The 25,571-nt window shown below is 38.7% G+C and overlaps 2 protein-coding genes across 13 annotated transcripts in view; both read left to right on the forward strand.

Moving 5' to 3' along the window:
• The window catches only part of MGA (MAX dimerization protein MGA), a gene marked incomplete at its 3' end in the record, with an annotated part of 130,886 nt that extends 120,668 nt beyond the window's left edge, over window positions 1-10,218 (forward strand). For 10 of the 11 annotated variants that reach the window (XM_079128744.1, XM_079128747.1, XM_079128745.1 and 7 more), the window contains 6 exons: window positions 1,499-1,550; window positions 4,116-4,322; window positions 5,710-5,821; window positions 6,108-6,341; window positions 7,691-7,867; window positions 8,939-10,218. In XM_079128744.1, coding sequence (XP_078984870.1) covers window positions 1,499-1,550; window positions 4,116-4,322; window positions 5,710-5,821; window positions 6,108-6,341; window positions 7,691-7,867; window positions 8,939-10,218 — 2,062 coding nt within the window. The remainder of the gene's footprint in view (window positions 1-1,498; window positions 1,551-4,115; window positions 4,323-5,709; window positions 5,822-6,107; window positions 6,342-7,690; window positions 7,868-8,938) is intronic. The other variant, XM_079128750.1, reaches the window with a different exon arrangement.
• A 6,060-nt stretch (window positions 10,219-16,278) lies between these two features.
• MAPKBP1 (mitogen-activated protein kinase binding protein 1) overlaps window positions 16,279-25,571 on the forward strand; it is a 51,941-nt gene continuing 42,648 nt past the window's right edge. For both annotated transcript variants that reach the window (XM_079128753.1, XM_079128754.1), the window contains exons 1-2: window positions 16,279-16,396; window positions 16,944-17,166. In XM_079128753.1, coding sequence (XP_078984879.1) covers window positions 17,050-17,166 — 117 coding nt within the window. In that variant the 5' untranslated portion in view covers window positions 16,279-16,396; window positions 16,944-17,049. The remainder of the gene's footprint in view (window positions 16,397-16,943; window positions 17,167-25,571) is intronic.

The following is a 25,571-nucleotide window of genomic DNA, read 5'->3' on the forward strand; positions in this document are numbered from 1 at the left end:
ATTCTATCAGAACACCATGAAAACAATGAGAAGGCAGGCTCAGTCTATAAGTATTTGTAGTACATAAAATTGACAAAGGGTTAGTATCAGGATATTAAAAAATTTGTTACCAGTCTGTTAAGATGATTCAGGGCTGTGGGGGGGTGTCGGGGGGGGGGGAGTGTAGTTCAGTGTTATACCACTTGCCTAGCATGTGCAGAGCCCTGGGTTTGAACTTCAGCACTTGCAAAATCGAAGTATGGATATCACAGGCTAAAAGCTTATAGAAGAGGAAACCGAAAAGGCCAGTAAGCACATGCAGATTTGTTCATCTTCACAAGTAATCAGGGAAATGCAAATTAAACTGCACTGAGTGTATCAATTCATACCTATAAGAGAGTCAAAAATGGAAATTTATGAACTTCCTTCCAAAACTGTATGTGGATGGTGAGGCTGAGGGATAGATATGGTACCCAGATGAGAACAGAACTCTTGCAAAGTTATGGAGACTCAAAAACCTTAAGAATAATCCCTGGCTTGGGGCTGTGCTGAGAGCCAGGCTGTTTAAACACATGCTAGGTCTGTATGAGTGCTGGGCAAGTACCCCAAAGGGACAGGCTCAGACCAAAAAAATGAAATTTATCAGTATTATATAGGTATGGAGCAATGGGAACTCATACTGGAAGTGTAAATTGTTATTATGACTTTGTAGTGCAGTTTAACATCTTCTGAAGTTGAAGATATGCATACCTCTTTCTTGCACCTAGCAATTCCACTCTTAGGTTACCTAAGAACAGCTTATAACATGTGTACAAGGGATCATTGTTTTGCCATTGTGAAGATTTAGAAATGACCTAATAACAATCTAAATAATTACTAATATTCTTTAAAAAGATTTTTTTTGGGGGGGGGGGGACATTCACATTGTGGAATACTATACACTAGTTGAAATAGTCAAATTAGAACTATGTTATCAACATATCGTAGGTATAATGATGAAACAACTCAGTTGCAGAAAGATAAGGTATAATATTTAAAATGATACATAAAATTTTTTTATTTAGAAATACACATTCCTAGGAAAAGTGAAGTTATGCATTGAAACTCAGTTTTACCTGGGAGAAGGATGGAAGGGAATGTGTTGAGTAGTCTGCACATAGAGTTTTTTTGGTCTTTGTTTTTTGTGGTACTGGGGATTGACCACTGAGCTACATCCCCCCTTTTTATTTTTTTTAAATTTTAAGAGGTTGTTGCTAAGTTGCTGAGTGTGGCCTCAAATTTGTCATCCTGCCTCATTTCCTGAGTTACTGGGATTATAGGTGTTCTCATTGTACTCAGTTTTCTTAGAGAAAAAAAAAGTATGCTGTTGAATAAATAATGTGGCCTACTGTCACACATTGGGGAAAAGAAATTGGTTACAATTTAGACAATTTGGGGTGGTGTGGTTTAATATAGTTGTTAAATAAGTCTTAGATTGTTGAATTCCAACACGACATTGAAAAATACTATATTTATCCAGGTGCCGTACCCATATCTCTGCTGATGAAAAAGCTGCTGAAAGGAATCGAAAGGTATTTAGAACCTAATAATGAAAATTACTCATTTAATAAAATTGGTAATATTTATGTTAGAGTTGAAATATTATTAGCTATATTAACTAAGGTTTTTTTCAAGGGTGTTTTTATCAGCAAGTTCGTATAATCCACTTGTCCCCCTTAACAAAATTATACTGTTGATGTGCTTTTCCCTCTTTTAATTCTACTCCCCCTGCCCCAGAGGATAGGATAATTGAACTAAAATGGGTATGAAGTTTATGAAAATTTATGTTCTTTTTTGAAAACAATTTGTAGACTAATGATTAGGTGTGAAACAAGCTGGTATCCATACTTTTAAGCCTAAGCTTATAGTTTTCAGTGGTCTAAAATTGAGCCGTGAAGTTATAAACCATCTTTAATTTTTTTAATGTGTTTAGAAGATGGATAACATCATGGTAGCATAATTAGGCTAGAATTTTTCTTTATTCTAACAATAGAATGGAAGAGAGTTTGGTAATTTTGGCCATTTTCTATGTTACTGTGTTTATTTAAGAGATGAAGACAGTGATGGGGGTTGGGTTGAGGTAGAGGCTGGCATTTCAGTTCAAGACCCTTCAAATACCCCATAGCATAATTGTTTGGCTGAGTTGGAGGATCATATGAAACATATTTGCTGGTTGTAATTATTTTCCATAAATATCACTGTATTTGATTATTTTCATTTATTCCAAGACCTATATTTAGATGACAGGGCTTTCATAATAGCTTATTTACATAATCTGTTGTTTTGTACCCAAATGCTTGCAGTGCTTTACTTTATTTAAACTTGTTAATTATTTTCTTTCTATCTTATTGCATTTTTTATTCTCTCATACTATGTTAATGCACAGTGGGTTCAACCTTAGAAAAATAATGACTTTACCTTAAGGGTTTTGGGGCACCATAAATGTTATTATGAAGACAGTGTCAGAAAAGATAATTAGCAAGCTCTGAAGGGGAATAAAAACAAAATGAAGAAAGTTGTGTAATATAGGTAATGTAATTATTATTTACTTTCTATGAATATTTATAGTGTCACAGTAGTATAAACATTGTCAGTGATTTTTTTTCTTTTAGAATTTGTATAACTGAGTAAAATATGAAAAACCTAATTTCGTTTTTGAAAAATGTGTAAATACACATCTCAAATTGTGAGGTGAAAGGAAAGAAAAAAGATGGCTATAGATGCTGATACCCTCATTTTACAAAGTGGAAAGACAAGATACACTATTTATTGTTATAAAACAAGAAATTAAGAATTATTCAAGTTGCTAAGGAATATAGTGAATAACTAAAATTAGTGACATAGCTATATTAGAAAAATGGAGTGGCAAAGATAAGAATGAGGGCCGAGGTTGTGGCTCAGCGGTGGAGCGCTTTCTAGCATGGTGAGTCACTGGGTTTGATCCCCAGCACCACATAAAAAAAAAAAATAAATAAACAAAATGAAGGTATTGTGTCCATCTACAAGTAAAAATATTAAAAAAAAAAAAAGATAACAAGAATGATGTGAGCTAAATCCTTTTCTACATAACAAGAAGTCAAAAGACAGCAGGAAAATAGACAAGCTCTTCATGTATTTTTTTGACCCTTAAATGTATGTGTAACTTGTTTATAAGAAGTAAATGTTTAAAGTTGAAATAGAATAAAAAAGATAAAGGAGGCCTAAGGGATGCTGAGAGTGAAGGCATACTTTGCTGGAAAAGTACAAAGTTTGAGTTTTAAGGGTTACATTTTAAGTGCTATGGAGGATTGGAAGGAAAGAAGGGGAGGGGTCATCAGGTGCATGCAAAAGGGAGGTGTAGAATTTCCTTGTGTGATTTTGGAATTTCTAGCAGTCAGTAATGGCTGGAGAAAAAGGTGATTTAGAAGAGTGAGAGTTGATCCTTTACCAAATTGTGAAAGGTCTTACAGTATTTAAAACAAATTTTTAAAAGGTCTCTTTTCCACTAATCAGGATACTGATTTTCTTCATATAATTTGTATCATGAAAATTAGTTTTGATAATAATAAGTTACATAAATAAACTTTACAAAAGATCACATATTCCGGGCCAGGTGCTATTGTGAATGCCTGTAATCCCAGCAATTTGGGAAGCTGAGGCAGGATTGCAAGTTCAAGGTCAGCCACAGGAAACTGGGGAGACCCTAAGGACTCAGCAAGACCCTGTCTCAAAGACATTTAAAGGGGCGGGGGGTGCTGGGGATGTGGCTCAATGGTTAAGTGACCCTGGGTATAATCCCTGATTCCAAAACCAACCTCAAAAATAAAAGATCCCATGTTCTTTGCCCCCAGATTTTTTTCTCATTTGAGAACTACTGAAATTTGAGTTGGAAATTGATACATTTATATTGACTTGTATTTGAATTTATACTATTGATGTTGTTGAAATTAGATTTGGAGGAAAGATAGACTGGTATTAAGATGAGCAATAATTGGTAGGCTGTTATAACAGTCCAGAAAGAAGATGATGGGTACCCGAGATAGAGCAGTGCTGTTTGGGATAGTGGAAGAGGGCAGGTAAATATAAAAGATGTTGAGGAGGCAATCTCGTTTGAACAGGCTCCACAAATTCCTTTAAAATTGAAACCTGATTACTGGAGTGACAAACTACAGAAAGAAGCAGAAGCTTTTGCTTATTATCGCCGGACACATACTGCCAATGAGCGGCGGCGACGCGGTGAAATGAGGGACCTCTTTGAAAAATTGAAGATTACATTGGGATTGCTTCATTCTTCAAAGGTTTCTAAAAGTCTTATTCTTACGCGGGTGAGTATAAATCTGAGAGTTTGTCTAAGAGAACCTTATAAATACTATGAGAAAGGGGATCCATTGCTGTATAATGGAAATCAAAAGAGAGCTACTTTTAACAATTGAATGTGGATTAGTAAATGTTCAATGAATTGAATTCCTTAGGGGGAAACACATTATATTGAGTCAGAATAGGTTTTCATTGAAAGTTAATTTAACTAACAGAGTTTTCTTCCTTTAAATAAAATCAGAAACTCTGGTCAACTCTTGTTTACCACATTTTTGCTACATTGTTCATGTTAGTACTTAGAAGAGTTTGTCACAATATAAAGCACAGCAAAAGTGTTATTTTTAGCATACTTCTTAACTGTTGACATTTTAAAAAAAATCTGAAATATTCACAGTAGCAGTTTTAACTTTGCACAAAGAATAACTGAGGTAGTTTTATTTAAATTGCTTTTAAGTAGAAGTTGGAGAAGTAGCTCGGCATGGTAGTCCATGCTTGTAATCCCAGAATCTCAGGAGAATAAGGCAAGAGGATCACAAATTCAAAGCCAGCCTCAGCAACTTAGTAAGACCTTGTCTCCAAATAAAACATGAAATGGGTGGGGTTGTGGCTCAGTGGTAGAGCTTTAGTCTAGCATGCGTGAGGCACTGGGTTCGATTCTCAGCACTGTATATAAATAAATGAGTAAAATAAAGGTTCATTAACAACTTAAAAAAAATATTTAAAAAGTTGGGGGGTGCTGGGAATGTGACTTAGTGGTTAAGTGCCCCTGGTTTCAATCCTTGGTACCAAAAAAAAGAAGTTGGGAGAAAAGTAATACAGTAAGCATTCATATACCTCTAGAACAATTGTTCTTTCATGCTAGAAGATTATTTCAAAGTTGATTAAAATCTAAGCTGAACATGAGTATTTTGTATCTGTCTTTATGAAATAGTAGAGCACCTGTTTACCACTCAAGTGATATTCTTTGAAAATAATCATTTACATACCCTGAAAATATAACCCAGTAAACTTCATGCGGTTTAACAAAAAAAATTCTTCTACATAGTTATTTTAAATGGTGTTATAAAGATCTCTAAATTATTAATTTATAATTTTGTCACTGAGAAGCTAGATGTTGGGCATTGTACCTATAATCCCAGTGATGTGGGAGGCTAAGGCAAGAGAATCTCAGGTTTGAGACTAGCCTTGGCAACTTAGGAAGACCCTGTCACAAAATTAAAAAAAAAGGTGGGTTGGGGATATAGATCAGTGGTAGAGCACCCCTGGGTTCAATCCCTAGTAAATCCCCCCACCATTTATTAAAGAAATTATTAGCAAAGAATGGATCAATTGACATAAAGAAATTGTTAAGCAAAGAATGGATCAATTGACATAATATTGCTATTTCTTCTCTAGGCATTCAGTGAAATTCAGGGACTTACAGATCAAGCAGACAAATTGATAGGGCAGAAAAATCTCTTGACTCGAAAACGAAATATTCTGATACGGAAGGTATCATCTCTTTCAGGTAAGATAAGTAAATGGTCTCTGATAAAGAACATAATAACAGCTTTAGCAAGGAGAAATCCTCAGTAGACCTTTCAGATACTACTTAGTTTAAGGCTTGGTTTTCCCCAAGTTTATAGCAGAGTTATCTTTTGACTGGGTGGGACATACCTTCTGGATTATAATCACTCTTGCCTTCCATAGTTTTGGGGAATATAGTTAAATCAACTGGATTTCAGTTGACTCTATTTCTCATTATTATGTGGGGTCATTCAGAGAGTGATAATTTATTCCCTATCAACCTGTAGGTAAGACAGAAGAAGTGGTCCTGAAGAAACTAGAGTATATTTATGCAAAACAGCAAGCACTAGAGGCACAAAAAAGAAAAAAGAAGATGGGATCAGATGAGTTTGATGTGTCTCCCAGAACTAGCAAACAGCAGGAAGGATCTTCTACATCATCTGTAGATCTCGGACAGATGTTTATAAATAACAGGAGGGGGAAACCTTTGATTCTTTCCAGAAAAAGAGACCAGGCCACAGGTAGGAGGGACATTCTTTGCTTTCCTTAATGTAGATCTGAACATCAGTTTAGTTAGTGGACTGAATGTCTTCTCTTGGCCATAGTTTTAGTTAAATAAAAATGAATTGTAGGGGTTGGGGCTGTAGCTCAGTGGTAGAGCACTTGCCTCACACATGTGAGGCACTGGGTTTGATCCTCAGCACCACCACATAAAAATAAATATACTGTGTCCATCTACAACTTTTATATATATTCTGTGTGTGTGTGAAATATATATGTATATATACATATTGAATATTAACAATAGATTTTTATTTCTACCTTTACACATTCAAGCAATCCTTGAGAAGCTAAAACCAGTTATGGTTAACATAATAGTCCTAATTCTGATAGTAGTCTACAGTTAGGTATTTTTAGTAGTTTTTTAAGCTGCCGTCTTTTTAGACTTAATATATATATACCCCCCTTCCCCCCTGCCCCCAGTTCTGCCCATGGGTTGAGGAAGTTTGGATCTAACTGAGATAAAGTGGATTTTTTTTTTTTTTTTTTTTTTTAATTTGATTTTGAGCTGGACATGGTGACACAAGCTACTTGGGAAACTTGAGTTAGGAGAATTGCTTGAGCCTGGGAGCTTAGGGCTGGTCTGGGCAATATAGTATGAGACCTCGTCTATTTAAAAATTCTTTTTTTGTTGAATCAGGCTCTGTTTCTCATTAGATCTATTAAGGCACAAGGTAAATTGGTTTTAAGTTCTTCTTTCGATCTTGATTTTGAGAGTGAGGCTCTACTAATTTTATATTATTTGTTTTTATCCTTAAAAGAAACATTTATCTTTTTTTACTCTGAGGGTAGGCTAGTGTACAAACCAGAAAGTATGGTTTACTATATCAAACCAGATGGATACTAAAACACAAGTTAGTTTTAACATTGCAGAATTCAGTGATACTATTATCAAGAAAGGAATTTGATGATATTACCTCATTTCACAGATGGGAAAAACTGAGACCTGGCAACCTGAAATACTTTATAAGAGGTGGCTAGGAAAGGAAACCTAGGGATAGAATTTTGTCTTCATCTTGACTCACTAGCTAGACTGTCAAAAGCATTCCATTGAAAAACTCCATCCCTAGCTTTGTTCCTCAACAAATAATTTCTTTCCCTTAGGGGGAATCTTTGAACAGGTAACCATTACTCAGTGAAAAGTGGTTCAAAAAAGCAAGCTTCACAAGTTTAGTTTAACTGAATTTGAAATTTACTTCTTATCTTTCAAGTCAGAACTTGGTTTTGGGAATGTCTCCTAGATTCCTGGATTACACTAGCATTAATTGAACATATTTTATCTATAACTAATTTCTGATCTTCCTTACAGAAAACATCTCATCCTCTAATACTGCACACACTTCTGCCAACCTCGTGATGACCCCACAAGGGCAAGTGCTCACCTTAAAAGGTCCCCTATTCTCAGGACCAGTGGTAACTGTTCCTCCTGCTCTCTTAGAAACTGATCTGAAGCCTCAAGTTGGTGGCAGTACTGTAGCTCAATCAGGTATGTCATGTTGTCTCCATGGCTAGTGAAACAAGTTTTCTCTGGCATCTCACAGTGACAGAGAAAGCCCGTGGTTGTATTCTGTAATGATAAGAGCTGTTCTGTTGGCATTGCCTTGGTAAGAGATAACCCTCTGTCCTCTTTTTGTAACATTTTTAGTTTGGTCTTGTGGTATTGATTGATGTGTTCTACCTGGGACTGGAGACTATTTTGTGAACTCTTAATTTTCTTTAAGTAAGAGAAGAATAAAACATGTCAAAGTAAAAGGAAGATATTGAAAAGTCATTATCTTAGTTCTTGGTTTTAATATTTATCATACTCAGAAATCATGCACTCCCATATTACCAACCTGATTCACTTTGAGCACTACTCCCTTTTTGGGTAAAAAGAAGAATGTGTCTTTTTTTTTTTTTTTTTTTTGGTACTGGGGATTGAACTCGGTACTTGACCACAGAGCTACATCCCCCGCCTGTTTTTGTATTTTAGTTAGAGACAGGGTCTTACTCAGTTGCCTAGCACTTTGCCATTGCTGAGGCTGGCTTTAAATTCATGATTCTTCTGCCTCAGATTCCTTTGATAATTTAGGTTTCAGGTGCTTAAATTTCTGTTAAATAAAAGGGTAAAGGATATCCTCATCAATATTGAAATCCTAGGTCCTTTGTTTGCCATTTCTAATAATAATTCGTTTTCTATATTGCCAAATCCACTCTAGAGAACTCATCTGTTTCTTTTACTGTGCTGCCTTTTGGCTTTCATTTTACCCTCAAAGTAGCAGCTAATGGGGTGAACAGAGTCAAGATGCATTTCTGTCTTAGGATGAGAAGTAACTTGGTGAGCTTTTCTAAAAAATGACTAAATGGAACTTTTTATTAATGATGGAATACTGGAGGATCTTTGGTTGATTTTTACTTGACTGTTATATTTCTTTCATCTTCTTGACTGAAGTAGACTGGTGAATTTGACAGTTCCCTAAGGTGGTCATTTGTATGATTGGTGGGGAGTGGGTGGGATAATTACCATTTTAGATCTAAATGAATTTTCTTTCTTCTTTTTCTAATTTTTGTTTTTCAGAAAATGATGACTTATTTATGATGCCACGGATTGTTAATGTGACATCCTTGGCCACAGAGGGAGGCTTGGTAGATATGAGTGGCAACAAATATCCGCATGAAGTTGATGATGGGAAGCCACTTGACCACCTGAAAGACACTGTCAGAAATGAAGATAACTCCTTAGAGGAATCGGATAGAGTCTCTTCCAGAGGAAGCCATAGAGATGGCAGAATGGCATTGGGTCCAGCACAGGTTTTTCTGGCAAATAAAGATTCTGGTTTTCCACAAATCATTGATGTTTCCAGTATGCAGGAAGCACAGGAGTTCTTGCCTAAAAAGATTACTAGTGATATGAGAGGGATTCGGTACAAATGGAAAGAGAGTGAATCAAGAGGGGAGAGACTAAAGTCTAAGGAATCTCCATTTCATAAATTAAAGATGAAAGATCTCAAAGACTCGAGCATAGAATTGGAACTGAGGAAAGTAGCATCAGCCATTGAGGAAGCAGCTCTTGATCCCAGTGAACTGCTAACTAGCATGGAAGATGAGGATGATACTGATGAGACACTGACTTCACTGCTCAATGAGATTGCCTTTCTTAATCAGCAACTAAATGATGACTCTGTTAGCCTGGCTGAACTGCCTAGCTCTATGGATACAGAGGAGTTCCCAGAGAATGCTCGGCAGGCTTTCATCAGTAAGCTGTCTCCTGGGAACAGAGCAACTTTCCAGGTTGGCCACTTGGGAACAGGTTTGAAAGAGTTGTCTGATGTTCAAGGGGAGAGTGACTCCATCAGCCCCCTCCTCCTGCACTTGGAAGATGATGACTTTTCTGAGAATGAAAAGCAACTTGTAGAAACAGCTTCTGAGCCAGATGTCCTTAAGATTGTTATTGACTCTGAGATAAAGGATTCCCTTCCTTCCCACAGGAAATCTAATGATGGAGGGAAGAGTACATCTGGCCTCCCTACAGAGCCTGAAAGTGTGTCCTCACCGCCCATCCTACACATGAAGACTGGCTTAGAGAACAGCAACACAGATACTTTGTGGAGGCCTATGCCAAAGTTGGCACCTTTAGGTTTAAAAGTAGCTAATCCTCCTAGTGATGCAGATGGTCAGAGTCTCAAGGTGATGCCTTGTTTGGCACCTGTAGCTGCCAAAGTTGGGTCAGTTGGACACAAAGTGAACTTAACAGGGAATGACCAGGAAGGCCGGGATACCAAGGTGATGCCTACATTAGCACCTATTGTGGCTAAATTGGGCAACTCTGGGGTCTCACCAGGTTCTGCAGGGAAATGAACTTTTTGTCCTTGGGCTGTGAGGGGAAATTGAATCTCAACTCCTTTCTCTGCAGACATCTGTTTGTTTGTGTCATGGACCTAAGCTCCTTGACTGTGATGATATGGTGGATAATGATGGAGAAAGGGGATAGGGGTGCTGGCCCTGATATAAGAAATACTATGAAATTCTGATCATGTTAAAATGTGTTACCTCACTTGTGGTGCTGGGTCCCCTCATCCTAAGATGTGATCCATTACTGAACATGAGGTGCCCCTCTTACCCAAGGCATAGATAATAAGACTGGCTCCATAGTGGTATCTAGTTCTCTCCCCAAAGGAAAAAGCTGCTTGAGACTTTGGAATTGCTATGGATTGAACTGTAGTGATTGGAATTAGATTAAGTCTAAAATCTAAGGAATGTGGTGCACTTGTGCAAAGGGATTCAGAAGAGAGTTTTTAGTTGGCATTTTAATAATAAGGAAAGATAGGTACCATGAAATACCAAAGTGAAGGATTTTGTGACTCAGCAGAATTGTTTCATATTCCAACTAGCTTTCATTCCCTCGCCTTTTCAATCAGAATTACAAATTTAAGCCTTCTGGTAAAGTAGGAATGAGTTTAACTTTTATAATTAAGGTAATTATTTTGAGATGTTAAAGTTCTCTTTTATTGTCTTTGTGGATATTGAAAAAATTGTTTCATAGTGCCAGGGATTTCTGAGAAATGTATTTTGGAGGTAGGCATGGAGGGGCCCTTCCCCATTCACAAATCACTTCACTCAAGACAGCTAACATGAAAAGCATTCTCTCCCCAGACCAGAGACAGTGGCCAAAATTAAAAAAAAAAAAAAAAAAAAGTGAGGCTGGATAGTTCCTAAATTAGCCTCCTGGTGCTTGAAGGTTTCGTTCACTGTTATCTGCACATGATGTAAAGAAAAGTCAAGTCATAGTAGGCACTCTTTACCAGGGAAATTAGGCAGTATTTGAATCACAAGTATATTTTTTATCTGCTACCATGGATTCAGTGATCTGTAGAGCTTTTTCACTCATTTGCTGTCAAGGTGTGAACTGACAGCCTGTAAAGATAAAAGATATTTATATTTTTGTATAGTTGTTTTCATAGATTTCTCAAAGGCTGAAGTTTTCAACCTAGAAGATGAGATTTGTATTGAGTATAGAAATGAAGTTTCCTATCTAGTTTGTAAATAATCATGGTGCACTTGAGGGGTCTCTTGGAAACTCCTGGGGGCAAGAATCACTATTCTGAAAATGTATAGACTGGGATTTAGCTGCTGCATTTTGCCTTTCTTAAATGATTATATTTCAGAATGTAACCCCTGTTCTGTCTTCATTGACAGGATTTGCTTGTGTTGTAAAACACTTAACACAAGAGCTTCCAGTGCCTGGGCTGTGCCTGGGTTAAGGTATTTCTTCTATATCCCCTGCCTTCTTTATCCCAAGTCCCATTCAGCGTTGATCAGACCTAGGTTGTGAGACCAACTTTGGAATGGATCTAGCCAGTGAATTATTACTTCCATATTGATTCCCTTTCTGTTAACTCTGGTAATCAACAGATTGAAAAGGATGGGAGAACTTCCTCTGTAAAGTGCCCTGGGGCAAATTCTTCGTTGGTTTTGTGCTGCTTGCCTTGACTGCTTATCAGTGCTTAACCTTCCCTCACTGCTGAAGAAGCTTGAAGTAGTTAAAAGAATGTTCCTCAGCTTCTCATTATCCCTTCTACTCTTTACCCAGCAGATTTCATCCAATGCCTTAGCCAAGAAGTCCAGCCCCTATCTTCCTTCCTAAAAATTATTCCCCACATTTCCTCCTGACTTCCCAAGGCTCTTGTTCAGTCGCTTTTGAGGGTCAGCCAAGGAGCAAGTAAGGGAGTGAGTAATCCTCAGGAAAAGAAGGACCATTTAAGCTTTTGAACACTTTGGTAAATGGGCCAAGGTCAGTTCCTGATCGAAGGATGTTTGGCTGTGCTTATATGAGATGAACAAAGATGGAAATGAGGAATGATTCCAAGTGTTCAGAGAAGACTGCAGATGTCATTACAACACCCCCCGCCCCCCATACACTGTTCCCAAGATGGATCTAGGAGTCATCAGGGCTAATTTGAGGAGGGCTCAATCTTCAGAACAATTCTGCAGTCTTGGCAGCAATCTGAAATCTCCAAAAATGCCTACCCTTTCACCTTACCCTAGGAAAAACTGCTCTATGAAAATTACACATGTGATTATGAAAGATGAAGTTGAGTGAGAAGAGTTGAGAAACCTGGAAGACAGTGAGCTCCCACCCTAACTCTTAGAAGAAGCATGATCTCAGTAGACCAATAATTCGCCTTTTTATACATCTGTAAATAAATGGAATGTTTTTAAGAATATAATTATGTCAGATTTAGCATTTTCTTTTATATATTAAAAAATATATATATCTTTCCTTTTCTGCTTTTGAAAGTGACTATTTTTTTAGAAACAAGAACAGAAGTTGTTTGGCAATTAAAAGGCAGGATGTGTAAACCTGAAATAAATTAGTTATACTAATGAAAGCAGGACTTGGTGTTGGGAGGTTTGTGCCGAGTTGGAGTCCATAATTCTTAATGCCCTGAGACCTATTTGAGAGTGGGTATCTTTGAAGTAGTTATATCATAGGAATTCCTTCCCATTCACAAAATTTTTGACATGCCATTTGGGGGAGGTTTTTGGTATTCTAATCCTTGTAGCATGTCATACATGGAGGCTTCAAAATTTTGTACAACCAATGACAATAAATATTTGTTTCAGAAGTCATTCTACAATGAAGAAAGGCTAGCCTAACACTTTGCACAAGGCAGTTTGTTACCTTGGGGAATAACGACATAAAACATAATCTTAGTAGCTAAGGACAATAAGTATTCTTGAGGTACAAGATGCTAACTATGATGATTTACAAAAAAAATTTTATTAAAGGCGTCCTTTAGATGTTGAGCTACTCTAAATCTATTTAAGAGGTCTCTAACAGATCAAATTGTTATTCAAGCTTCATATAGATTACTCATTTCGTATAATTTTATAGTAAATGCAGTTTTTTTCCCAGAATTGTGAAATAACCTGAGACTTGATCTTTCTGTAACTGGCTTGAAAATATTTTGAATACAGGACAAAGGCAGACAATCCATGTGTTATTTTTTGCAAGTTGTATTAGTATATAGTTTTTTTCCCCTTAACTGTACTAATTAGATATTTGAAATGGAATGGGGCGGAATGAATTGAGAGGTAAATGCACTTTGAAGGCAGGTGTAGAAAATAGTGATTACCCTTGCTCCTCACTCCCAGAATTAAAAACAAAAAACTATAAACAGTATTGGTAGCACATTTCAGGTACTTCTGTGGAGAATGACTAATAACCAAGAATCAGAATACTTTTCTTGCACAAAATTGTTGATTTTAGAGAAAGTGCTGTAAGGACATCAATTTTACATTGGCATGAATGGATGAGTGCATGGAAAATTAAAGCTGAGTCAGTTGAACAAAAACAATACATATTTGAAATAAAAGGAAAATATTTGATACATTAAACTGAGACATAACCATAATATATTAAAAATGACAACTGCTCTTACAGGGCATATACATATTAAGTAATAGTGATGGAGGTGAGTGTGGAGGGTGGTGAGGCTAGACCATTAAGTTTTATCATTGTAAATTGTACTGATGGAGATTTTGTTAAACAGGAAAGCAACCTTGGAAGCTTTGTCTTGAAATCCATCCTCTTTCCAACCTGCAGTCTTTGGTCTCAGCTGTCTCACAGTGCCTTGCATGTAAAGGTGCTCAATAAATTGAATTGATCAGCAAATGTTTAGCTTGTTAAGTTTTCCAGAATCGTTCAATTGCCCCTTATTTACTTAGAGTGATTTTAAAGCTCACATCTAAAGAGCATAATGCTAAACAAGACAACTGTACAACATGTATTCACAGACATCTAGAATTTCAGAATCTGATAAACATGCATACAGGTTTAGGATGTATACAAGGAGAATGAAAAGTGAAATAGTGTATGGACAATGAAATATATGAGAGATCTGCATTTTGGAGAGTTGGGATGACAAGTATTTAAGAGAAAAGGGAACAACACTGACATTCACACTTGACCTGACCTGGGAGTGTTACTTTTCTAAGGAATTCACGAAGCATGGGGACAGCCTATGCCCATTCCCATACTGGCATCTCAAAAGGCAATATGGTACTTAAGACAGTAAAGGTTGGCTTGAATTGTGAAGAATTAAAAATGTGGTTTTGGGCTTTGGAAATCTCCAGATTCCATCCTCTCATTACACTGTTCTCAGTTGTATTTCATCTTAAAGATCATCTTCGTAGATCATCTTGGACAAGAAAAGCAGGAGCTGAGATTTGCGAGTGCAGCTTCCATTTAAGATGACAATAATTCATAGAACCTTTTCTCTGGGACTAAACTGAAGTACCTTTAGATAACAAATAACCAGTGACACTTTATAAACCCATTTACTTGGCATGAGTGGGTAGGTGAAAAAGCGGTTAGTGGACACACAAATGACCTGGAGAGAATTAGTAACTTTTCCTAACTATGGGCACACTTGGTTCATGTCTGGAGGAGGAAGTTGCTAGGGTCTGCAGCACACAAGTAAAAGCACCAGGTGGCACCATTTATTAGTGTTAAACGTTAGCATTGTGGAAAGGTCCAAGCATAGACTAGCAAAGGGTTTCTGGGAGTCAACCACTTGTTTCTACAGTTAAGGCTAATAGCTCTTGCCTCCTTTCTCCAGTTTTGTGTAAGTCCCATTTTAGTTCCGTTAGATCTACAATGCATGGTTGAAGGATAGGAGGCCTTATGCCTTGAGCTATTGCCAGTTAAGTCTTAAAAGGGGGTGACATCTTTGCTGTCTGTCCATGTCACCTGTGAATTTAAAGATCTTGGTTTTAATATGTGGCTACAGTACACACAGCTCCTTCCTTCTTTGTCGTTTGGCTGTACAAAGTCTACCCAATGCAGTGTTTAGTGGTCCTTCTTGCTATGTAAATCTTCCCCAGGGATTCCAAAGATCTGGATAGGGTGAGGCACTGTACTCAGGCTCCAAGTCTTCCGGCTTAGGCAAACTTTTTTATAAGGTAATTTCTTGAAGTAGTAATCAAGGTGGAGAATTCTATGGCTTCTAGAGAATAAATCTTTGGCTTACATACCTATGAAATAGGAATATATGATGGTATTTTCATGTATTCCCCTCACTCCCATGAGCTGGAAAAACTACCACAAAATAGTACAAGACTAGACGGTGACCTCGACAAGTATCCTTCCTGCGTGGCGGGGGTGGGGGAGGCTGGTTATTCACAGGTAGTTGACAAGACCGAGGGAAACATCTGGAATAACACAGTCCTTGTTAACTGAATGAGAGAGTACTACAGGACACAAACATTCATAAGCTCATTCACTTGTTTTCACTCTTCGCTTGCCTAAATCTGTATTCGAAGCTTGTCTGTCTCCCCTTTCTTCCATCATGACCAATCAGGTTGCCCAAATGAAACCCTGTTGTTAATATTTGAGTTGGGTTACTCGGAAGAATCTTTTCCACGTGGGCCAACGCGCTGGGCTGGCCGCGATCAGAAACTATTCCAATCGCTTTAAATCCTAGCGTTTGGGGTGGAATGGGAACCGAGTTTTTTGGCTGTATCTTAACCTTGTAGTTCTGAGGTAGGAGGTTTTTCAGCTACGTCCCCTCGGGCCTATCAAATGCCAACCTTAGCATCCTGGGGGCGTGGTTATCATCTTGGGGCTGTGGGAAGTGCAGTTCTCTGGGGCACCAGGCTGATAATACCATAAAAGGCCTGGCTCTCTCAATTCTGAAGTCGTGTTCTGTTGACCTTCTAAGAGCGGTACCCAACAATTATACTGTGCGGAGTCTGTAGCTCTCCAGTCCCCGAGTCCTAGACTTCCTAGGTCTTTCGTTGTCTCCGCCCCCGCAAGCCTCGTTTGTCCAGTCGGGAAACGACCTCCTGGCTACAGACCGCACCCCCTCGCGTCGGCTCCGCCTTCCCAGTCCCTAGCTTGGCCCAAGCGCCAGTTCGCGTTTTGAGCCGCTCGTGCCACCATAGCTGCTGCTGCCGCGGCCGCAGCGGAACCGAAATCGCCGAGCGCTATGCCTGAGGGCGCTGTGAGCCGGGCAGCCCTCGAGCCCCGGGGCTGGTGAGGCTGGGCCCGAGCGGGGGCGCTGACGAGTAGCAGGGGCTTCTGAGGCGGATGATAGAAAAGTCTAGGCGGGTGTGGAGGGCAGAGAGCGAGCTCCCGAGGGTCGGGGGTGGGGGAGGGAGGCTCCCATAGCAGAACGAGTTGCAGGGCCATAGTGAGCCCAGCCACACCGAGCCCTCGAAGCCGCCAGCGCGGTCCCCCGTGGACCTCCCACGGGCCTCCTCCCTTGGACACGGCAGTTACCATGGGAACATTTCGGCATTAACGGAGACCATACCTGCTACTAGTTCTACTAGAGTCTATGCCATTCTCCAGTTAAACGCCTCGCAGGCGAGGGCCTGGCATTTATTCGAGTTCAGCCCCCCCCCCCCCCCCCCCCCACACACACACTCCCTTTCGTGAATCTTCCCACATTGTAAGAAACCACGCAGGGTTTAAAGGTGGGGATGAAGGGAAAGGGGAGGGCAATACCTCGGTATAAGAGCGGCAGGCAGGTAGACAGAAGACACCTACTGTGATGCTAAGGTGGCCTCTGCCATCTCAGGCCAGTGAGAGGTCATATTGGAAAGCCGTGTGGAGTGGGAAGTCTGTGCCACTGTTGAGACAGGTCCCAAGACTGGACCAGGGACTGTCCCAACGGGCTCCTCATCATGATGGCTGTGGAAGGGTCAACCATTACCAGCCGGATCAAGAATCTTCTGAGGTCCCCATCCATCAAACTACGCAGGAGTAAGGCAGGAAACAGACGAGAGGACCTCAGCTCCAAGGTGAGTCATAGCCACCTCTTTCCATCCCTTTACCTTGCTCCATGTTCCTATTTCACTTTCCTCTTTCTTGGTGAAGAAGACAGCTAGACGCTCCTTTGGCTCTAAAAGATCAAATGGGCGGGACTGTGCCTCTCAAACAGGCAGTGACTTGGTTTTAGGTTGAAGGGAAAAGAGCAGCATGGGTGGGCGGTGATGAGATTCATCCATGAGAAGAGGTGAATAGGAGGAAGGTGAATTCAACTGTGATCTCTACAAACTAAGTATTTGCTTGGGGAAGCCAGTTTATATACTGTGACTCAGTTTTCTTTCTTGGAAGGGGTTAATGGGACTACATATCCTGTGCGACTACTGTGGCTGCAAGTGTTAACAACTGGGTTTATTTAAGACTGTAGTAGTAGAAAGAAATTCCTTAACATCTTAAACACCTTTTCTGAAGTATTGGCTTGGTAATTGCTCTTCCTGGGGTCAAAACAAATTTGTTTCTTTAAGAGACCTCAATTAATTTAACTGGAGCTTTTTGGCCTTCTAAGGAGTGATAACATGCTAGGAGCCACGTATGTGCCAGCAAAAACAGTTCTCTTAGTTTGCCCTTCAGCACTGCTTATCCCATTCACTGTATGCCAAGAGCCACGTCTTTCCCAAAGGCAAAGTCCTTTTTCCATCCCTTCACTTGTCTGGGTTTTGATCCTTATGCTTTATTCAACTTTGTTAAACCCCACAACTTTGATAATACAAAAATAGACTAAATTTATTTACTCTCTCAAGGGAATCTATGGCTTTGTTCCCACAGGATCAGATTAGATTGTGTGTCTTATTAGCAGCCTGTAAACACAATAGACTTGTGTGGTACAGGATTGCTACTGGGAGAGTCATCTGAGACAGTAGCATTTTATTGCCTTTCCTGCCTCTTGAGAGATTTGAACCTGGCGAATGATTTAGAGTGATGATGTACAACATTGACAGGATTCTGGGAGGACTTAATTCAGATCCTTGCCCCTTAGCAGAACCATAATTGGATTTGATGAGAAGGTGAACAGCTTTTCTTTATGTCTCACCAGATGATATATTGAATCAAAATTTGCTACAAGGTTCCATGGTGGTGTAGATAGTGACCCTTCCAAGGAATCTTTTTGTTTGTTTTTTTTAAGATGGGTTCTCACACAGGGCATGATAGCGCATGCTTCTAATCCCAGCGGCTTGGGAGGCTAAGGCAGGAGGATCGTAAGTTCAAAGGCAGCCTCAACAATTTAGTAAGACCTTGTCTCAAAATAAAAAATAAGAAGGGCTGGGAATGTGGCTCAGTGATTAAGCACCCTTAGGTTCAATCCGTGGTACAAAAACAAAAAAATGGATTCTAGCTTTGTTCCCAAAGCTGGTCTCTCACTCCTGGACTCAAGCAATTCTCCTGCCTTAGCCTCCTGAGTATCTGGAACTGTGGTGCATACCATCATGCTTTGTTTTTTAAAGAACTTTTAATAATCATAGTTCCTATTTTCTAGAGAGTGGAGAATGAACCTGAAAGTTAGAAATTGTCTTAGATATGACACTTTTTATTCATTCTTACTACTGTAGATGCTCATATTGATAGCCAGTAACTTGGCAATGATCAGCACTATTAGAACAATCTTTCATTTATTTAGGCCCTTTTTCGTCCAGGAACAGTATACATGGCAGAAATGTATACTGAGAGTTTAGTTTTCAGTGTGACTACTTTACTGCAGTTTTTGTTTGGAATCCAGAAGGTACCATCACCATTGTTTAAAACTATCGGAGTCATTCATCATTAATGTAGTCAACAAGTGTTTATTTAGTCCCTGTTAGATAAGGAATCAGTGATGAATAAAACACTGTCCTTACCATCAGAGAATTTGTAGTTATCCAAACATGTAAAAAATAATTATAACATGGTGGTATAAGTGCTGTTCTAAAAGTATGCATTAAGTTGTTAATGGAATCACAGGGGAGGGACCATAAGTCAGTTTAGGGAAATTAGGAAAGACATCACAGAGGAAGGGTTGCTTGCACTGTGAGTCCTGAGTCAAGAGAAGAGCTTTCCAGGAAAACTGAAAAAAAGGGGGCATCCCTGTCATCACCATTGAACATCTCTGTTTCTACTAGGAGTTCAGTATGTCAGACAGCTTTAAAGGTTTTGCTCTGTCCTAAAGCAAAGTATGAAGGAAATATTTATGTAAAGTTGAATGATCCTTGAATGATATGACAAAAGAAGAGTGTTATCTTTAACACTCAAGAATATTAACTGTCTTTGGTGTCTAGTACCCAAGAGATGCCTCACTCCCCACACTCCTTACTGAAGGCTCTTTATCTAGGATTATTGTAAAAAGCCTGTCTTCTGGTAACCCATATAGGACCTACTCTGTTTGACCTCATGAGTTCCTCTAATGTATGGTGGCTGTGGGTAATTGATAACAGAAAACTTGTGACTCAAGGTTAGCTAATTCTGAAATAAAAATTGAAGACAAAAAGATAAGCCTCTTTTGTGGGGGCAAAGGAAGGAAGTGTCAAGACCTTTATGTAGCTGTTAGCTCAGATGGTCTCCTACTTTGAATAATACTGTTCTAAGGTTGCTTTCCTACTCCTTTTCACCAAATTCTATATTTTTAGAGTCATCTCCATATTTTCTAAAGACACAGGACTTTGTTGGACTAGCCTCATTATCTTGAAATCAATCTCTGCTCATTCTTTTATGTCTTCATTTGCTAAGGTCAGGGATCGTGTTCTTTCTTTTACATCACACTCTTTAGGACAGTGTATAGTATGTACAGTATGTAGTAAATACTAAAGGAGTAAATGAATGAGAATAGTTTTAAACATGTCTAATAAGTTCAGAAGAATAAAAAATGATAAGGAGGATTTGTGACCTTTTCAGAAGAGAAATCAAAACTAGGAATAATAAAATAGTGAAAAGGAAGTAAGAGATGCAGCCTTTTTTTTTTTTTTTTTTTTGCAGTGATGGGGATTGAACCCAGGGCCTTGTGCTTGCAAGGCAAGCACTCTACCAACTGAACTATCTCCTCAGCCCGAGATGCAGCCTTTTTAGTTGAAAAGGGTATAAGAGAAAAGGAAAGTTCATGTATGTGGAAACTGCTCATTAATGACTTTAATTTTGGAGAGATCTAGTTAAAAGTATGATTAAGGGGCTGGGGATATGGCTGATATGGCTGAGTTGTAGAGCACTTGCCTAGCATGCATGAGGTCTTAGGTTCATTCCCCAACACTGAAAAAAAACCCAAAAAATATTGATAAAATATGATTAAGCTGGGCAGACAGCACTCACCTGTAATCCCAGGGGCTTGGGAGGCTAGGCAAGAGTATACCAAGTTCAAACAAAGCCAGCCTCAGCAACTTAGGGAGACCCTGTCTCAAAATAAAAAGAACTGAGGATGTTTCTCAAAGGTAAAGCACCCCTGAGTACAAACCTTGGTACCAAAAATAAAAATTTAAATAAAAAAATACATATATCTTTTTAAATTAAATATATAATTAAGTGAGAGAGCCAGTAGAGGTGGGGATTTAAATTAATACAGAGAAAATAGATGAGAGCTGAGATTTTAAACTTTTTGAAAGGGAGAAGAGTCTTCAGTGGAGTAAATTGAAAAAGAGTGATTTGAGGTTTTATGCCAGATCTGCTGAGTCTTGATGAAGTATAACTGGAAGTTATCAGTTGTAAATACCGTTCAAGTTTAAATCCAGTACATTTGTCAGTTCTTGTCTCTCATCTCAGTTGAGGCTGTTTTCTTTTAAGATGCAAATATGTGTACTCTTGATAACTAACCCTCCCCCTCTTTTCCTAAAGTTTCTGAAAGATTTTTATATGGAGAGAGCTGAGTTGTTTTTCTGTATTAACAAAGAACAAAAATGGACTGAAGCAGAACAGGCAATATTTAAGTTAGGGATACAAAAGGATCACGTGTGCTGGAGATTTGTTAAATTTTGAAAACATAAGTGAAGGAGGTTTTGAAATCTTCCTTTTCAATGACTATTAATCCAGTCTGGGTTGTATATTATTCCTCTGGAAACAATGGGCAAGGTGATTTTCTTTTAGTTCTGTTTTTATGATTGTAAATCTAATCCTTTCTTCCTCACTCTGAGTGTGCACTCTTGCGCTCTAATGCAAATGCACTCCCTTCCTCCCACTCTCCTTTTCCTTCCCTCTCTTTCCTTCCCTCTCTTTCTCCTCTCCCTCCCCACCCCCCATATGATTATATGGTGGTGCTTTGAGCCTTTTAATAGGTGACTGTAAGAAGAGTTTGTGTAGGTGGGTTTCATGAAGGAGATAAGACTGGCAGTAATCTAATTTCAGTTTTTGTTCAATGTTTGAACAATGTTGAAACTCTTTAATCTTTGGTAAGGGGAACGTTATTCATTTTCAAAGCATGTGTGAATCATTAGCTCTATCTTAATGGCTCTCAATTTGGGAGAGGGGTGGAAAGGCCACAAGGCATCAGAATATCTGTGTAACATTTTAAAATACACATTCCTGGGCCCCATTCTATCTCCGTGGAATCAGAACTTTTGAGGATGGTGTTTGATAGTTGTGTAAAATATTAAATTCCATCTGATGCCCACTGCTGGTTATGAAACCCTGGACTAGGTTCTAGGATCCTGAGATCTGTTTCTTCTTACCCAACTCCTCACTGTGACTTCTTTCTGAAAGTATGTCAAGCTAGCCCAGTAAGTATACTCTCTTCCTTGAGTAATTTTTATTTCTTCTGTGTCTTCTAGACATATTATTCACCAACTACTATGTCAGGGATCAGTTTGATAGAACTGCACATTGTGAGGTCAGATGTGAGGACCTGATCATTGCCTTACTAAGGCAAATCAGCAGGAATTTCCCCTGTGAGTAGTAGTAAGAAACTTTATGATGATATCCCAGAGTCCTGGCCAGTCATTTTTCTCACCATTCCCCTACCCACTTCACTTAGAACTCATAGGAAACAACAGTGTTTCAGTGTTTGATACAGATTCTCTCAGGCTCTCCACCTAGAATATATGAAGAGCAGAAGCCCCTGTGGCTAGCCTCTCACAGTCCTTTGTTGAGTGACCTTGGTCAAGTTCACATTTTCTGTCTCTGTTGTGTTGTTGTTGTTAAACTGTTAAAGTAAATATATATGTGTGCGTGTGTACGTGTGTAAGTTGTAGATGGGCATAATACCTTTATTTCACTTATTTTTATATGGGGCTGAGGATTGAACCCAGTGCCTCACACATGCTAGGCAAGCACTCTACCACTAAGCCATAACCCCAACCCTTCTGTGTGTTCTTGAATTAAGCTTGTGGAGTGTCTTGAGATCCTTGGAACAGGTGGTTTACCAGGAAAAGTTTCAGTGTTCTCCTGGTTTTGTTTGATCTTTGTTTCATCTTCCTTCCGGTGTCTGCAGCTGCCCTCAGCCTTCAAAACGATTCTCATCAGAGAGAGATTTCTCTCCCTGGGCCCAGCAGCACATCTCTTCCTTTACTGTCTAAAAATAGTCCAGCCTCTTGAAGCTCTGGATTGTCTTTTGGAGTCTTCCTACATCTACTTGGCCTCACTCATTTCATAGTTTTTCAAGCTTGTTTCCCCTCTCTCACTTTGCAATTTAGGGCAGGTTCCCCTGTTGGATCAGTTTGAGTTACTGTCTTACCTCCTTGCAGCATTTTGAATGTCTTTGGGACCTTGGTATTTTTCTCACTTCACTGCTCTCTTCCATTTGTCCTCCATGTGTGTTTTCATTTCTTGACTAATGAAAAACACAGGTAGATGTGAGACTTCAGCCTGACCTCTGCAATCTTCCCACTAACCCTGGAATTTCAAATTTGGGCTTGTGACTGTTATCACTGCCCTTTGTTTGAAGAATAGTCCAGGGCTTGAAGTTTGGGACTGTTTATTCAAACTAAGCTTCTCTGAGAACATGATCTGTTCTGCTGTTCTCAGCATTTCTAATGGTTTTCCTTCATGTTCAGACTGCAGTATTGTGAAGTAAAAAAAAAAAAGGCTACAGAGTTTTCAGTAGGATTTGTTATATTATACATGCATTCCCACTACTACAAACTAAGCCTTTCCTTTGGGCTCCATTGTTTAAAGTAAGTCCAGGTTTTCTGCCAATTTTTTCACAGCAGTTCTTAGTAGAGTTATAGAATGAGAACTACCCACTTTCTTGGGTGTTAACTACCCTGTTAATGGATTTTACCTTCTATTGCTTCTTAAAAAAAAAAAAAAAGGCATGTGTTAGGGGGAATGAAAGTGAGTATGACAGCAGTCTGGGCAGTGTCGATCTTTAGGGTTTTTTGTTTGTTTTTTTATGGTACTGGGGATTAAACCAAGAGTTACTTTATTACCGAGCTATACCCCAGCCCTGTTTTTTATTTTTGAAATGGTTTTGCTAAGTTGCTGAGGCTGGCCTCAAACTTGGTATCCTCCTGCCTCAGGCTCCTGAGTAACTGGGATTACAGGCATGCTCACGACACCTAGTTTAGGGTTGATATTTTCGAATGTTCAGATTTTTCCAAATCTTTCCTTCCTTCCGGTGGTTATAGCAGCATATCCATAGTGCTTCTTAATTGACCACAGTATTTTCCTTTGGTTTAGAAGAGCACTTACAGAAGATTGAGTATAACATGTAGGTGTCTCCTCTTAGACTTCTATAGAAGAATTTACTTCTGTCTTCATTACAGAGAATATTTATAAAGCTTTTTTTGTTTTTATTGCTTTCCTAGTCTACAAAATTTTTTTTGAACTGGATTTCTAAATTTACACATTTTATCTCTCTCCCTCAAGCTGAGGTGAAGCTAAAGTCATTCAGAGTTGAAATTTAAATTTACTTGAAGATTTTAGAACAACCTTTTGTGAAACCATATGGCTGATTTTTTCCTCCAACTTTGCTCTTTTGGAGAAATCCTGAGGAGGAGGATTCCTTTTTAGTTCTTCAAATTTCTTTTTCTCGCAGTGCTGGGGATTGAACCCACGGCCTTGTGCGTTCTAGCAAGTGACGTCCCACTGAGCTATACCTAACCCCCCCTATTCTTCAGGATTTGAATGATGCTTTTCTTTCATACTGAACTTGACATAATTTCAAACTTTTCATTATCATTTCTCATCGATTTTTGAGATCTGTTTTCCTTTAGGGTGCTCTTGATTTTTTTTTTTTTTTTTTGCCGTGCTGGGGATTGAACCCAGGGCCTTGTACTTGCGAGGTAAGCACTCTACCAACTGAGCTATCTCCCCAGCCCCTGATTTTTTCTCCATAAGTTCAGCTGACCCTTTTAAAGGTGCTGGCACTTAAATGTAAATCTTTTTTTTTTTTTTTTTTTTTGTGGTACTGGGGATTGAACCCAGGGCCTTGTACTTGACAGGCAAGCACTCTACCAGCTGAGCTATATCCCCAGCCCAAATGTAAATCTTTTAAAAAATTATGAAATATAACACATAAGAAAGTTATGAAATGTAATACTGTATTATGAATAGTTATAAAATGTTCTATGTATACAACCATCCAAGTTAAAAAAAAAAATAGAACAATGCCAAGGTGTTTGTAGCTTCTGAAAGATAGGATGCTAATGGTGTCATCAAGGTATTTGAAAATAGAGATGAGGTTTTTATCTTTTATCTTGTGTGTTTATGTGTGTGTATGTGTGTGTGTGTGTCACTGAGGTTTGAATCCAGGACCTTACACATGCTAGTCAAGTACTCTACCACTGAGCTACTGAGCTACACCCCCAGCCCTAAGATGATTTATTTTTTAAAATTAATAGACCTAAGGACTTAATTTTGATATTTTGTTTTTCAAGTTTCTCTTCCTGACTGTATGGATTTATGCCATTCAACATTTTCAGGTAGTATGCTTATTAGAACCACCATGTCCAACCTTTGTTAGGCAACTGGCAGTGCTTTTGTTCTGATAATAATAGAAATATAGTATTTGCAATGGTAATAATAACTAAGACTTATTGAGCCTTTGCTACATACTCGTACATAGCATATGCATTTTACATGTATTATTCAAATTTTACTCAACTCTACCATAAATACTAGTACTAATCCCATTTTTGTAGATGAAGAAACTGATGATAAGAGAGGTCAGGTGAGTAGAGGATGGTTACCCAATTCATAGACTGAACTGGAATTCAAACCTAGGCTTTCTTTAAAGCCCACATTCTTTATTCAGTTCTCCTGAGCACAGTGCTCAGTTACACTGAGCACAAAAATTTGTATAGCTATAGCCAAGAGTCACCTCCTACATTCAGCTTAGAAAAAAGGCATTTCCTTTAAAAAAAAAATACACTTTTTCTCCAACATTCCCTATAGAAATCAATCTAATTAATTTTTTAGACTTATTTTAAAGCCATCATTCAGTAACCCTTGTTCCTCTGCATTGCTTCTCTTCTCACCCCCACCTCCAAATTTC

The sequence above is a fragment of the Sciurus vulgaris genome (genome assembly GCF_902686455.1).
Source record: "Sciurus vulgaris genome assembly, chromosome: 2".
Classification (NCBI taxonomy): Eukaryota; Metazoa; Chordata; class Mammalia; order Rodentia; family Sciuridae; genus Sciurus; species Sciurus vulgaris.